Source organism: Vidua macroura, chromosome 12, assembly GCF_024509145.1.
Source record: "Vidua macroura isolate BioBank_ID:100142 chromosome 12, ASM2450914v1, whole genome shotgun sequence".
NCBI classification, from domain to species: Eukaryota; Metazoa; Chordata; class Aves; order Passeriformes; family Viduidae; genus Vidua; species Vidua macroura.
This window is the reverse complement of record NC_071582.1, coordinates 8,260,639-8,277,035: the sequence shown is the minus strand read 5'-3', so window position 1 is coordinate 8,277,035 and position 16,397 is coordinate 8,260,639. Positions and strand designations below refer to the sequence as shown.

Here is a 16,397-nt window from a genome sequence, read left to right as displayed (position 1 = left end):
TTTGTATATTTAAGGTTTGTTGTTGCTAAGTCACAGTGGTTTTAATCTTGTGCTTTTTGAGAATTCTTAGAATTCTGAAATGCTAAATTTGAAATAGAGGCTATTATTCTTGTTTTTCACCATCATTATGGGGAATGACCTTGTAGTTAGTGTTTAATTTCCATGTTATTTACATTTTATTTAGTTCCTGAGGTTATTGCTTCTATACAGTGTTCATTTTGATTTGGATTTCTGCTGAGTGGCACATGGCAGAATTTGAGATATCAAGAAACTTTTTAATAAAGACAGAAAATAAGTTTTAAATTGATGTTTAAAGGCCAGCAACACCTCTTTTGCCTCCTACCTACCCAGCCGTTTGCAGTAGCTATATGTCTAGGGGGTCTTTTGTATCAAGTCAGAAATAGACTTAATGTGGGCTTTTCGCCAACATTAGCTATCCAGAAATTTCTGGCCCTCCAGGATTCTCATGTGAGTGCCAAATGCATTGCTGCTGAAGAGTTGAGATGTTTTTCAACTGCTCCACTCTTTCCATCTCCTGGGTTTAATGCTCGCTCTGCAGGTGGAGTTTCCTCACAGTTTGAGCAGTAGTCAGCAGTAACTGGACTATGGAGAAAAGTCCATCCAGTGGGAAAACTGGAGACACAACATATGCCAGGGAAAACTGAGGTATAGAACTTCTAGGGCAAGAACGATGCAGTAATTTTTTCTTTCTCTAATACTGCCTTTCTCTCCTTCCCCTCCAAACCAATACATGGAAACATATAAATAAAGCAGCTATAAAGTTAACCAAAAGGGAATGACACATTTAATAAGTTATGTCCATGTAATAAAATCGGTGTATTTTTAGAAACACAGCTTAAGTAATTAGTGATTATTATTCTAATTAAGCTAATGCTTAAACTTTTATTTGGCAGCTTTAATGTACAGCTGATACAAGGACCTGTACACTGGGGATAAATTTTTTAAGTGCAGTGTGGGTTTTTTAAGGCTGATATTTTAGTGAAAGGACTTGGATTTCCATACCTTGTCCATTTGCCCAAGTAATAATTTTTTTCTACTTCCTGTCCCTTTAATTGCATACTAATAGTCTTGGCTCATGTACAGTCTTAATTCTCAGCAGTTAAAAATGTGATTTTGTTTTTTTGCCTTTGCTTTTCATTATGCAGATAATAAATACACCAAATGATAATTCCCTAGATCAAGGAAAAACAGGACTGTAAAGAGGGGATCAGTTTGGTAAGAAGAACTTAGTTCAGTTGGAATGTTTTTCCCACAGACTTGTTTGTAATAGAACCTGTGTTCTTTACTGAAAGTATCAAGACACTTACCTGTTTGCATTTTTAAGTATGCGTGTTTCCTACTTTATAAATGTTGTGTTTCTGCTTCAAAACTCAACAGATACTTTTATTCCAATACAAAGTGTATTTCATAATTGCACTTTTTCCTTGGACATTTAAGATTGGCACATTAGAGGCAATGAATATAACTGCTTAAAAACATGTTTATTTTTCAATTTCTTAGTAAGTGTACAGTTCTTATGCTGAGAGTTACTCTGAATTCAGTAGTACATACTTTCTTTTAAAAAATCTTTTTAATATTAGTATATCTGAACATTTTAACTATTGGAGACAATTAAAACAACATTCATTCATCAACTTAAAACATCTTCACAAAAACAAAGGGATCTGATCCAGAAGTCCAAGAGAATATTTACATACTATTCAAAACATAAGGCTTAAAATGTTTGTCTTTACTGTAGGAAGCTATTGGACAGGTGTTTGGTTTTCTTTTTCAGTTTTCTGAATTGCTGGAAACTTGGTAATTGGCATTAGAACAAGCAGTTTAAAAATATTAATTATTTAATCTGATTATGAAATCATCCAAGGAAAGGACATCTAGTAACATCCCCTGAGGCTATATTTGTGCATTTCAGAGAAGGGTTTTTTTGTGCAAACCAGAAGACTGAGAGATCCCCGTTTGAGAGAATAATCTTGCTTTATCCTCAGCTTTATTTCAAGGTTTTTATACGTGAAACTACAAAATCTGGGGATTGCTCTACAATATCTAAATATCAATTCTTAGGATAAATTATTAGTCATAACTTTGTTAAAGTAAACTTTGTCTACAGTAGTTATACACTTGAGACTTTGAGTGTTTTACTCCCTGTTGACTACAGTTAGTAGTAGATATTTTTGCTGTCTATTACGTGCTGGTATTTTGGGGGGCAGTGTTAACCCATGAGACTGAGTATTTGTTAAAAAATCCCACATTTAAAAACAAATCTAAACGATAATCTGGTAATTCTCTAGAAGTGGCCAGTTAAGATTTTTCTGAGGGTAGGAACATTTTGTAAAGCGTGACAGCTGTTCTCGGTGAGGGGCATTTGAAAGCCACGTCTGTGTGCATTGGTTACCTGAGTGGCCCGAGCTCGGCCTGGGGAGCTGTGCACAGGCCGGGGCTGTGTGTGTGTCCCGTTCCCCGGGGCTGTGTGTGTGTGTCCCGTCCCCCGGGGCTCTGTGTGTGTGTGTCCCGTCCCCCCGGGGCTCTGTGTGTGTGTGTCCCGTCCCCCCGGGGCTGTGTGTGTGTGTCCCGTCCCCCGGGGCTCTGTGTGTGTGTGTCCCGTCCCCCCGGGGCTGTGTGTGTGTGTCCCGTCCCCCGGGGCTCTGTGTGTGTGTCCCGTCCCCCCGGGGCTGTGTGTGTGTGTCCCGTCCCCCCGGGGCTGTGTGTGTGTGTCCCGTCCCCCGGGGCTCTGTATGTCCTGTTCCCCGGGGCTGTGTGTGTGTGTCCCGTCCCCCCGGGGCTCTGTGTGTGTGTCCCGTCCCCCCGGGGCTGTGTGTGTGTGTCCCGTCCCCCCGGGGCTGTGTGTGTGTGTCCCGTCCCCCCGGGGCTGTGTGTGTGTGTCCCGTCCCCCCGGGGCTGTGTGTGTGTGTCCCGTCCCCCGGGGCCGTGTCCCGTCCCTCCCAGCCAGCCCCGGCCCGCGATGTGGAAGTGCCTGGGAAGGGCGGCTGCTTCCTGGCCTCAGGCACGGCCCGGCTCGGTGCGGCCCCGGCTGCGGGGCAGCGCGAATGTCGGAGGGTAAAAGGCTTCTCTCGGCTCACAGGCAATCCTTGCTGGGTCTGGGTGTGCCACTGAACGTGGCCTGTGCCTTTAGCGTTGGGAAGAGAACGTGCCTGGCATTAAGACTGTGCCTACATAGCCTGTCTGTAGATAGGGCCTCTATTTTCTTGTTGCAAGTGGAAGAACAAACCCATGATGAGAGGCTACATTACAGCTCATAGCAGAAGAGCCAACTCCTCTTACTTATATGAAATGATTGCCAAAGGTTCCATGAATATTAGCAATATTGTGAGGGTCCTGGTTGGGGTTTTTTGTGGAATCCAATTTAACTATACTAACATGATGTAGAGATCAGAGAAGTTGGTTAAAAATAAGGGAAAGATGACTTTGGATCTCTGATTTCCCATCTTCCTTTCTTTCCAATAATGTGACCAGGAACACTGTCCCTTATCAGGTACTGTGTTTGTTGGTTTGCTAAGCTTTGTTCAAATAAAGCACAATGTTTGAAGGTGTGCAGTTGGTCTTAGAATTGCAGCGTTGGTGTTCAGGTAATGTGGCGATATGTAATACAGTTTATTGCCTTTCATTAGGGAGCTGAGTTACATTTATTTTTTATTATTTACTCTAACGCGACATTTTTATAATCAGTGTTCAACTGAGAAATTCTTACAAAGAATATGAATTTTATTTAAATTTGAAACAAGTCTCTATTTCAAACAAGTGTTAGCTTTAATCCATCCTTAAATGATAGATTCTAGTTCTGTGAAGGCAATGATATACCATAATATTTGTTTGTGGAAAAATTAAGCTTATAATAGTTTGAAGATAGGAAAACTAGTGTTGTCACAATTTCAGTACTACTAAGCTACACAGTTTATGGGCTGTAATGAAAAATGTATGGCATAATAGAGGAAAACCTGAGAGACACACACACACACCACCCCCTTTTTTAGGTTTTGAGTTGTGCAAACTGGAAACGTTGGGAAATTACTTCCTTTTATTTGCTTCATGTAATTTTAAGTGTCAGGACAGGAGTATCATTCAGTTCTTAGGCAGGTTTCCAAGGGACAGATGATTTCTTAGATTGTGTTATGTGATCAGACTTGTTGCTGACACTTGTATTTATGTTTGTGAAGCCCCCCCTGTGCTGGTTAACTCCCATTCCAAAGCTTGAGCATACAGTAGAACAAAACCTGCTTGGTTTTGGTTTGGGTTTTTTATCCACTCTGTTTGGCCTTGTGTATAAGTACCTGTCATGGTATTAGGTAATATTGGAATAATTAATGTATGTGAATCTTTAAATAATATTTTTGTTACGTCAAGTGACCTCCCAGCCCCAGGAGGGGCAGCTGTAAACAGAGAGGGGTTGACGAGACGTGAGTGGAATTTCAACATCTGCCTTAGAAAGTTATTTAATGACTTCAGAGGAGTTCTGTATGTGTTGAGTATGGACAGAGTTTCCATTTCTTGCCTGTTTAGCCTTAGAAATCATTAGAACAGGATCTGCCTCTTGCTTTGGTACAACTTCAGCACAGCAATCTTTGAGAACCCTTTGTGTGCTGCTGGAATACAAATACCAAATTTTTTGTGGATGTCGCAATAAACTTGATTTTTACAGCTAAACCACTGCTACAAGTTTTGTATTGAGTGTCTTGATCTGGTACATTCAGTCATACTAATGAGAGCTTCAGTCTTAATATGCTCTATGGTCAGTAACAACATTCTTGATTTGGAGTATAAACCTAGAAAGATGATAAAAAAGTTAGGATGAAATAAATGGATTTATTTAAATGGAAATTTAAGCGGGTATTTTATGCTGCTTTGCTGTCCCTCAGACATGCAGCACCATCTCCTTTTACTTGGAGCCTACTTCAGTTATTTCCCTTTGCTTTCAGCTCCTCTCCCGCTCCTTCATCCTAAGCTTGCATTTCATTCTTCCAGTGCCTTGGTAACTGCACTTGTTAGCATTGTCTCCTTCACTCCAGACCAGCCCATTTTATCATTTCAGACTTTGAAATCAAGAAATTTGGCCTTATGGAACTGTAAAATTATTAAAATGCCAACAAAAGCAATTACTGGTAACAAGTGAAAGCAAGTATCTTAAATTTAGAGCTTTCAATTGACAGAGACCTCAAATTCTATCAGAACTCACTATGAAATATGAAATTTGAGATGTGGCCATTTTGAGGTAATGCCTCTTGGATTGTTTGGAAAGATCACCTTTGTCTCCATATCTTACCTTTGGAATTTAATGTGATTACTCCTAGGATTTAATGTTTTTGTTGCCAGGTTTTAAGTCTTCTTCTTAGGTGTGTTTCTAAAGAGCTGTCAAGGTACATAGCTTGATATATATTCATTAATGTGTAATATAGATGTTTTATATTAATTTCTAATCAATAGGAGCTCCCATTAAGAATGAAGAGCTGCAAGATGGAATACAGAAATGGCTGTTAATTCAGCAGTGAATACTACTGTCTGGTGGTTTAATACTGTATGCTGATTTATTTAATTACTAAATGTGCTAAAACTCTAAATGAATGTTTTATTGGAATGCAACATTTGTATCATTTCTTCTACTTAGATTGTAAAAAAGTGGTTTTCTTTAGTTTTACAAGTTTTCCTTGTTCTTTTGTATAGGGTCAGCTTTACCTATTGGTGACAGACCAGGGCTTTCTTACAGAAGAGAAGGTTGTGTGGGAAAGTTTACACAATGTGGATGGTGATGGGAATTTCTGTGACTCTGAATTCCACCTGAGGCCTCCATCAGACCCTGAAACTGTCTACAGAGGGCAGCAGGATCAAATAGATCAGGTACTGGATTTCTGCCTTTCCGTTGTAAATTTGTACTGATTTTTAGTCATATTTATGCGTAATTCCACAGATGTGTATGCATGTGTGTATACTCATGCATATCTGGGACTATAAAACTCCTTTAGGTAATTAGACTGGGGCTCCCAAAAGTGCCACTTGAATGTATTAATATGGTTTTGAGGGAGGAAAAGTAAGACCAACTGAGTAGTTTGGAAAATGGGATTTTAATCTCTCAGAATCCACTTCTGCCAAGTCGTCACTCAGGTGAAATGTCACCTCTCGTTTGTATATGGAAACAGAAGCAGACTGTGGAATTTCTTCCTACATAAACTCTCTTCAGCTCATTAAGATTGTCATAGCTGAACTTTGACTTCTGCTGCCCACTTGGCTGAATGTAGGACAGACCCCACAGCAGACTGTGTGTCATGGTGGGTGTTTGTTATTCTTGCTGAGACACAGAGTTTGCAGAAGTCATGTCTGAGGTGGGGCTGAGTTGTACCAGTTAATGTACAAGTGCAGAGCAAGACTAAGTTCCTTGAAAATCTTACATTCTGAACAAGTTTATAGTGATCACCATGAATGTTTTTTAAATACTGGGGGAAAATTAATAAGATGCTTCTTAATAAATTGAAGCACTGCATCTCTCTCTCAGAATAAAAATCTGACAGATAATTTGCTCCTGTCTAGGTAATAGAATTTAAACCTAAAAGCAAAATTTTTAAATTAGTTTTTGTGTTTTCTGTGCTGCAGCTTAGGCACTGTGAAAGCAGACATGTAAAGTAGCTGTTCTCAGCCTTTCTGCAGTTGAGGCTATGGACAGGTTCTGAAACAAATTCCTGACCTCCATTTGAAGATAAAGGCTGGGAGAAAAGTGATGGTACTGTGTAGCTGCACATGCTGAAAAATTCACTTGATATGACTTGACTCTTTTCTTTGTGCAGAAGCATTAATTCACAAGTTTACTCTTTAGGATTACCTGATGGCATTGTCTCTACAACAAGAGCAGCAGAATCAAGAGATTAACTGGGAACAGATCCCAGAAGGAATCAGTGATCTAGAGCTAGCAAAGAAGCTCCAGGAAGAGGAGGACAGGAGAGCTTCTCAGTACTATCAGGAACAGGAACAAGCAGCTGCTCAGGTCCAGGTAAGAAAACAGTACTACAGAATATGATCATCAGTTTCAGAAAGTATGAATAATTGCACAGATATATCTGTGCTTGTACATATTTCAGCCTGAGGTGAATATAGGAATCTTGAGGAATACACTACAAGTGTTGGAGTATGCATGTAGATATGGCAACTGCAGACATTTAAATACTTTAAAGCAGGCTTAACCTTCTGAATTAGGGTTTCATTTATACTTAATTTGGAATGATGGTATGAATTAATATGTCAGGTTACAAAGATGGTATTAGCTACTCTTTTACATTACTTGCAGAAGAACATTCAGCTAAACTTTTTGATAATAATTGAAGCTTTGTCTTTGTCTTGTAGAAGTTTGTTGCTGTACATTTTTAGGTGATTCAGACTGTGATCTCATGTGACTCTCTTCTGTTGTTTTGAATTAGGCAATTCAGTTTCCTCCAGTACACCTTTCCATCCTATACCCATAAGCAGCTGATTTCAAAATCTTCTGAAAATGTGGTTTATGCACATGTCTATCAAAAAATGAAATTTAACTGAATCTTCTGTGCCAGAGACAATATTTAAGTTGGGGTTTTGTTTTTAGAGAGTTGTTAACCACTGAAGGCTTTCAGAATTGCTTTTATTTACAAATATGTAAGAAATAATCTATATAAAGCCTGCATCTTTGGCCTGAAGTAATTCAGAACCATTAACTGATAAGTTTAAGCATGAAACAAGAATTTTGACAGGTAAAAGTTGTGTTATTTGCACTGTTTGTTGCTTTAATAGAACCAGCAGCACCTAGCTAAGACAGAGATTCATACCTGCCAAAGGTAGAAGGAACTGAAGAACCTGCTGAACAGGATTAAAAGCCTGCTCATTTGCAGCTATGAATGGGTAACAGAGGGAATAGATGATGAATTAACAAAACTTACGTTGTCTTTGTATACCAACCTCCTTGCCAAGTTATTAAAGAGTTTCTAGTCACAAAAAGCTGCTGCCTTACCATTATCTCGCTGTCCACACCAGCATTTTGACTCTGCAAATAGTGAAATGTGGATTATGTACTTCTAAGAGAAACTAAGAAAAAATTCCAGTATAATAACACAGAAGTGCCAGAAAATGCTTGAAACCATGTTTTATTGAAACTACTGATCTGTATATGTGGACACAACAGAAGGGACACATGAAACTTGAAATATATTTTCAGCTGACTTAATTTTCAAGAAATACACAACTTTGTGGAGGTCCTGGAGTAGGTATACCAAAAACCCTACCTGAACTCTACTTAATTTGCTTAATAATACTTAAACTTTTTGTTTGTGAGCTTGACCACACAGGAAGAGTTCAGGCTGTATGTGCAATGGTGCTGGGTTTATTTCCCATTTATTTCCCGTTTTCCCTGCACAGCAGGTACAAGGTGCTGCCTCTCCAGCCAGCACAAGACAATCCGGGAGTAACGAACGCAAACGCAAAGAGCCTCGCGAGAAGGAGAGGGAGAAAGAGAAGAACAGCTGTGTTCTCTTGTAACAGAACATGGATTCCATCTGGAGCCAAGTGCATGTCCTCAGAAGCAAAAACAAGGAGTAAAAAGGAAGACAAACCTGTTACATGCCGCCTGTGCCTGATTACCCCATGGATTTTGTTCACGTTCCAAGAGAGGATGGATGACTTTGTACCAATCAGACAGACTTCCTTCAAAGTCATAGTGCGTGCTGCTCAAGAGGGAATTCCAAATCACAGTTGGACGCGGCTGTGCTTTGAGTTAGTCATAAGAAATATTGCACCTTGTAGCTGAACACACAACTCATGGCAAGTCCTGTGTCATAGTGACATCCATTACTCATTACATCAGTTAGTAAGCTATTTTATCTTCTACTCTAAACAAAGGTAATTCATTTTGTGTAAGGCTTTTTCCTGAAGTCTGTACACGAGCACAACGGAGTTCTGTGTTACTTCCTTAGTATGAAACTATATCTTAGGCTGGGTATAGTCTCCACGACACAAGAGCCCAAATAACAGCTGGGCACTGCCTCCTCAGTGTGTCCAGATTTCTTTGCTTCTGGATCTGGTATGTTCTTTTTTTGAACCCAGATTTATACTTGTTACTGCTATCACTGCATCTCCTGGCCAGCTTTCTTGCCCCAAGAATATGTGGCTTGATAGGCAGCATACAAAAATTGTCATGAAGAAAATGGGGCATTTATTAAAAAGCAAGATGAATATTGTTTGCTTTTCTTGCAACTACAAACTGGGTATGGCAACTCAGATGTTATCAGGGTTAAACAAGTAATTTTATAGGTAACTTCTTTTTCTTTTATTATTTTTTTCTCTTGTAGGTAAACTGGACCAGATAAGCTTTTATTTATTGACCTCTCCATATGATAGATGAATGATGAGAGGAAACTAAAGTCTATAATAATCGTTATTCTATATAAGAATGCAGAGTTAAAATAACTATCTGCCTTTTAATCCAGAAGTACCTTGAACTTCAACATGACGTTAACATGTCCACTTGTATATTTAAGCAAGTGTACTCTAGTTAAAAACACACTTTTTTGTTTGTTTTATAAATCATGTATTCTTAAAAAAGCACACTTCTGAAGGGGTGAGAGAGGAGTGAAGCTGCCTCTCAGATGGTTTGAAAGGTGGTCAGGTGTAATATTTTGTTTTTTAAATCACTAATTTAGAATTTTTGGAAACCAGATTTTTCTAATTTATGGGAACCAAATAAACATGTTGCATCTTGTAGTATTTATAGAATGCAGAAACAGAACACTTGATGAATTTTGAGGGAACCACAAATCCTCCTCCACTTCCATTAAGTCAATAATAATTAGTTCTTGCTGAACCTTTTGATAAAAATTTCTATTTAGCGATTTGTAGATACTTTTGAAAAAGGCTGCTTCTCCTGGACAAGTTCTGTATCCGTGCTCTAAGCCTTAGTGTTCACACAGAATAACCTGGGCAAGCTAAGGTGGAATATGACATTCCTGCTTCCAGGTGTTTGGAGAATGTCTACAAAAGTGGGTGTCTAACACAAGTCCATTGGTAAAAAGCCACTTCACAATTATTTCAAGCAGACTTGCTGCACTGATGGCAGCCAGTCATCACACACATCTGTTACCAACCTAAAATGAAAATGAGATTAAAGAAGAATGTCTTACCAACTAAAGGGCCAATTTGTATCATTTTCTTCCATGCCTTTTCCTCTTTTGTTTTTCTTCCTCTTTTGTTACGATTTCCCTTTTATAATGATGAAGTAATGAACAGTAGCAAGTATCTAATATGTAAACTGTAAATTAAAAAATATCTTCTCTAGAAAAGTCATGCCCAGAGAAGTAATTTTAATACTTAATGTATGCAGTTCAGATAATTTTCTATGTCAAAGCAAAGGTTGATGTCTTTTTTTTCCTTTGCAGCAGCCTAACTTCTTCAAAAATTAATGTGATGGAGGATCACCAACATAATGACTTAGCTACTTTAAGTAGATGAGAAACTATTCCAATAGTGTCAATAACAGAGACTTTAAGCCAGAATGTTGTTTAAAAACATTCTGTTACTAAGATTTTTCCAAATTTGTGTATTTACATTTATTTATTGACCTTGAGAAATAAATATGTCAAGCTAAGTGTTTGTTATTATTTTCAGTGACAGTATTGCCACTTTAACTCCTTTTGGAAGGAATCTAGCTGTTGTGGCTATGGAGTTGCTCTTTGCCTAAGATACTTGTTCATATTAGAAGAATTAATGTAACATTTCCAGAATCAGACAGCTGTCCCTGAAACTTAATATACTGTAGTTAGAGGAATTATTGTCATTTGGTCACAGAGGAAGAAGAGTTAAATGCAGTGCACATCATGAAGTTGCAACTCCCAGATGATTCAGTTTCTTTCAATAGAGGAGTAAAGGTTTCAGGGTATTTGAGATGGAAGGCATGCTGTGAAAACAGTCCTCTGTTAATATCCTTTTTTCTTTACAGGTCTTGAAGCTTTGGAAAAAAAGGTAAAGATTTCCTGAAATCTAGGACTGCATGAGTTGAGCTTGTTAGTGGCAAAAGTTATAAGCAGTTGAGCTTCCTAATACACAAAATGAAATTCACCTGGAAGCTTAATGTATGCCCTACTGGGAGTAACCATTCCAAAAGCTGTCACAGTTGGTATCTCTGACAGTATCTGAGGATCAAAAAACCTGAACAGAATTGCTTTTATCTATATGAAGTGAGTTTGGAAAACAATATTGCACAATATAGTCTTGGAGTACCAGGAAGACCATATCTACTCTTGTTATTTTTGTTTACTTAATTTGCCTTTTTTCTTTTATTATTTTTTTTTTCTCCGGCTCATGTTCTGGCAAAAGGGTATAGATTTATACATCTATTTATAAAACTTAGCATGTACATGCTCCAAATACCTACATAATATATATGAAAGTGTCCACAAAAGTAGAGTAGGACTTGTTTTCCACTAGATAAATGCTAGCACAGAAAAGAGAATCACAGAATTTTTGTTGTTGCATTATAGTTGTGACATAAAAAAAGCTATATACAAGTATTCTTAAGATTAGCAAAAAACGGAGCACTGCCATAGAGATAATTGTTTTTCTGTAAGGCACTTTGTAAATGCTCAAATCCACCAGTCTTCTTCTGACACTCATGGAATCTGCAACCCAGCAAAGCAGATCCACAGGGTTGTAACACCAGAGAATGAAATCAGCATTCTTGAAAATTCACTTAAACACAATACAAAAACTACATTTTGTTAGCTGTCCATGTTGTTCATATAAGAAATGAAGTGTTCAGAGTTTCTCTGCAGAGCTGCTTTTGTGGCTCCCAGGAGTTCACAGGAGCTCCAAGGGAAGCACAGGCTCTGCTGGGATTGCCAGGCAGGCTCTGACTCACTTGGTATGTCACATTATTGTCATGTTTCTTCAAATTTGTATACACAAGCTCTTGAAAAATTTTCCAGTATGTAATAAAAGGCAGTTTTGAGTTCTTGAAATGAATTTTCTTGTGCATTCAGCAGGAAATACTAAAGTGAAAGGTAAAGCTGATGTATTTTTAACTGAACCATTCTTCATTCCTGCTCCACTGGTTCTGTAACAAAGTCAGCTCATTGCTTGGATCAGCTCTTTGCACTAGGATGCTTATTAGAGAATCTATACAAACTACATCCTTCAGTACAACATACTGATTTAAGAGCTTATTTTATATAAAAGTAGATTTTTAAAAGTTGCAGCATTAAACAGGTGACTCAGAAAATGCACATTAATTGATGATTCGATTCCTCATTAGAAAGCATATTACAGAAAAGCAAAAATAACAAGCTATAGTTCGGTTGCAGTAGAATGCTCCCATTTTTCCATCTGTGCTATGATGGACACCTTAGGAGCAAGGAAAATCCAACTCTCAAAAATATTCATTCAGTCCAGGGATAGCAAATGTCACATGCAAGGCCTGAAAATGGCATTTCATCTTGACAAGTGCATATCCTTTTTTATTAATCATAACTAGCCAGAGACTGTTAGTGCTGAGTGGGAAAAGGGGAAGAGGTGAGTGACACCTTCTCACACCATGTCGTGTACAGAGCCTGTCTGATGTTCAGTGCTCCTGGACAGCTCCCTCGTGTTCACAGCTTGCCCAGTAGGAAAGCAGTGGGTTTAAGCTCAGCTCTGATCTGCTTTGATGGGGAAGAAGTGCCACAGGAGAATGTTAAGGAGGAAAGAGAGACTGGAATATAAAAAGTCCCTATGCTACCTCTTGAGATTGTTTAAGGCTTTGCTGTTTTTTGGACGCAAATAGCTGTGGCACAGCGTGCAGTGGCCACATTTTCTCACCTAGGTAATGCCCAGCAGGTTCATTTCCTGGCAGGTTGGCAGTGTTTGTCCCTGGACACACTGCTCTTCACTGTGCTTTAAAGTCAGGACTAGCTGTGCTGATCCTCTAATAGCTCCAAATATTCTTATTAAATGTAAGTTGCCTACTGTTCAGTTTCGGTCAATGTCAGCTCCTGTCACTCTGAGCTCTCTTTGCTGGAGAGTTCTCTCTAGAGAACTTGCTGAAATCTGCCTTCCTCATTCCTTTTCTGGTTTATAGGATTACTTGTGTTCAGGGAGAAGCTTTATGTGCTGAAATGGGCAATTCCTTGTTTTTCAAGGTTAAAATCTTTAAATACTCAGTTAATTATCATTAGAAAGTCAAGATCCCATGTTTCCCTCAACAGCATATAGAAAAACAAGCAAAAATAGTGTTGTTTTTGGGAAATCCTAGGGAATTATTCAAATGAAGTTTTAGCACTCAAAGGAACTGAAAAGTTTGTTAGGTCAGTCTACACAGTGCTTACAAATAGCGTAACACTGCTGAACTCAAAGGCAGCTGCTGCTCTGATCAGAGCTCAGGCACTGCCCATGCTGCCCTCCCAGCAGTGAATGAAATGGGGGGTGTCTGATAGAGTCAAACACTCAGCCAAATTTACAGAGACCTTGGAGGTGGACAGGGACACAAACTCAGCTAAGTTTTATTTTTTTAAATTACTCTCTTGAACTTCCTTTAGTGCTGACCCAATTTCAGTTTAGGTCCCATCGACCATAAGTGATACCTGTTGTGAAACATATGGGGATTGATCTAATAGTGTCCCATGAGCCAAAGCCTTTAGCTGAGACAAACTGAGGTTCTCCTCCACAGAGCTGGATGAAATAATGGCATACTTGTCTGTCTTGAAGTTCATGTTCTCTTGTTGAAGCCTTTAGTAAAATTTGGATGGGCTTTTTGAGTTAAAACTTCAGCTGTAACTTTGTAAAGTTAAGTTTATGCGCTAAGCAGTTTGGAAAATTTCACCTTAGTTTAACATTTTTAGATTTCTTCTGAATGTGTTTCCAAAAAAGTGGAGAAAACTTGTATTTTTGTCAGAAAGCCTGTGGTGGCTTTTGTTCCTGTTTACTGGCACATGCCAAGGAAAAGGTCAAAGGTGCAATTAGAAGAAACACCAGTGTGTCTTAAATCACTTTAAAAACTTAAATCAGCTGGGTAATGGGAACACCCTTGGGTTTGCTTATCTTTTGTTTTGGGGAACTACAAAATACCTGCAAAAACAGACAATTTCCTCTCCTGTATTTTGGTATGAGGGCAGCAATAGGTCTGTTCATTTTAGGGCTTTTGTAATTGCAGATTAACCAGAGCCAGAAACTGGTTTATCTTAGTTACTGTTGTGTTCACAGTTGAGTTTTAGTGAAGCCCTTCACACTGAAAGTTTGAAACCAGGTTCTCTGTGAGGTAACAGTATGGGGATTTTGGCCAATTGCATGGGTATATATTACCAGGGTTTCTGTTAACTACAGAGAAAAAAAGTATTGCTGTGGAAATAAAATCCTTCCATTGCCTGGAAAAGCATAGCAGTAGGTGGTGTCTTCAAGACACTGCAGATGGATACAGGGAACCAAGGAACCTGCTTGTGGACTTTAAACTATTTGTAATCCGCTTCTGTAATTTTTATGATGAATAGTTGCAATAATTACATGTTTGCATTCCATATACTTGGGTTACAGCAGGTATGTTTGCATTTCTTACATGCTTTCTCTTAGGGATTGGCAGGCAAAAATAATTTTAGAGAACCCCTTAAAATGTGACCATAGGTACAATGATTTCAAAAGACAAACCTATTGTAGCAAGTGTTTCTTCACTTGCATTTTGGTAACACTTGAAATCACTAGTGCTGTAACATTCTGCTGAAAAGTGTGACTGGTGAGGGAGTTACAGTCCAGACACTGATGAAATAAGCAGGGTTCTGGTTTGGATAGGCTTTGTACTTGCAAAAACATCCCCAATTAATGCAGGTTGCTATCAGATTGTACTGGACAGATCATAGCACCTGGGAATGGTTTTTCCCTGTGTTTTTGCAGTGTGTAGTCACTGTTTACAGGTTGAGTCTCACAACTTTGATAGCAGTTCTTAGAACTATAGAAGTATCAAGTACTTGTCCTGTGCCACAGAAATATATTCTAAATCTGTTACATCTTGCTCAGTATTATGTTAATTCCTTACAGCAATTCTTTATAAGGGAGTGAGAAATACTGTCAGCAGTTTTCCCACAATAGCCTGATAGAGCTTTAATGTTAAATGACAGAGTTTTGGTTTATATTACAGCTTTCAGCAAAACAAGTTCTTATCAAAGTTTTTTTGTTTTTTTTTAAATAATTTTCAATTATCCTTTTATCTGGTCACCAGCTGCATAGCCCTTATTTGTACAACTTGTGATAATCACCTTTAACACACATGTAAGCTTAGTGAAGAAACGACTGATGGAACATACAAAAATGAATCCTACAGAAGTCACCCCAAGTTCTCCAGTGCTAAGTCAAATATTTTAACTGCCTTGACTGGGTCTTTTTACAATGAAATGTTTTTTTAAAAAGCCTCCCCCACAAAACCTGACATATTTTAGTAATGTTCCAAAATACTTCCAGATTAGTAATGTCTTCAAGATGCCACCAGAATTGTACAATTCCTGTTAAATCCACAGTTCAACTGTGTCCTGTTAGTCACTCCATGCTTACCTGATATCTCTTAAAAGGAAATGCAAAGTAAAGCTGATGCAAGTGACTCTGGATTTACCAAGAGAGGGGAGAAGTTAAATTTTTTTAACTTGTGTTTTAGAGGTGCATGACACAATTAAATCTAGTCATGCAATATCATTTGTACCAACGTATGTGAATGAAATACTTTTCATCATGTGACACCATTATCCAGCACTGTAATAGCATCTACAAGTTCAACTACTGAATGTTTTGCATTTTAAAAGCCTTAATTGTTTATATTGTATTAATGTGTTTTTAAAGACTATAAGGAAATAACATTTCCTTGTAAATTGTTACAATAATTTTGAACACAAATAGTTCAGAGAAATCCAGTTCTGTATCTTAATACCCCTTTCTGTTTGTGTACCACAAAGCTGTTAAATTCTGTTACCTTTTAAATAGTGTCTCCTGCTATCAGCCTCTCTCTAGTTCAAGGTCTTTACCCAACTGAGATTTATTTTGGTTAACAGTCTTCTGAAATTCATTGTATGTAAATAAATTTAAGTGAGCAAACTTAAATAAATATTTCATTTAGATATTTAAGTTCTTTCCTAATAATAAAAGGTGGATGATATACTTAAAAAACCCAACAAACAATAACCCAACAAAACCTCACTTTGGAAAAAAGAACAGACTTCTGGTGCTCTTCAGCTTTTGATAAATTCTAAGGTTTCAGCAATTTGTTGTCAATCAGTTTTTTCCCCATTGTCTGAGTTTGTTTTAGTATTTTAAGTGAAATGATTACACCTGCACAAACACATTTTTAATTTAAGTAACTGTTGGAATGCATATCTAGACTTTTACAGGGAACTAAGAACATCTCAAGTTTTATT

The 16,397-nt window shown here is 38.1% G+C and overlaps 1 protein-coding gene across 1 annotated transcript in view; it reads left to right on the top strand.

The window, feature by feature from the left end:
- MINDY2 (MINDY lysine 48 deubiquitinase 2) overlaps nt 1-16,107 on the top strand; it is a 32,182-nt gene extending 16,075 nt beyond the window's left edge. Inside the window, exons 7-9 of the mRNA XM_053988031.1 lie at nt 5,695-5,868; nt 6,839-7,012; nt 8,404-16,107. Coding sequence (XP_053844006.1) covers nt 5,695-5,868; nt 6,839-7,012; nt 8,404-8,523 — 468 coding nt within the window. The 3' untranslated portion in view covers nt 8,524-16,107. The remainder of the gene's footprint in view (nt 1-5,694; nt 5,869-6,838; nt 7,013-8,403) is intronic.
- The last annotated feature ends 290 nt before the right edge of the window (nt 16,108-16,397 follow it).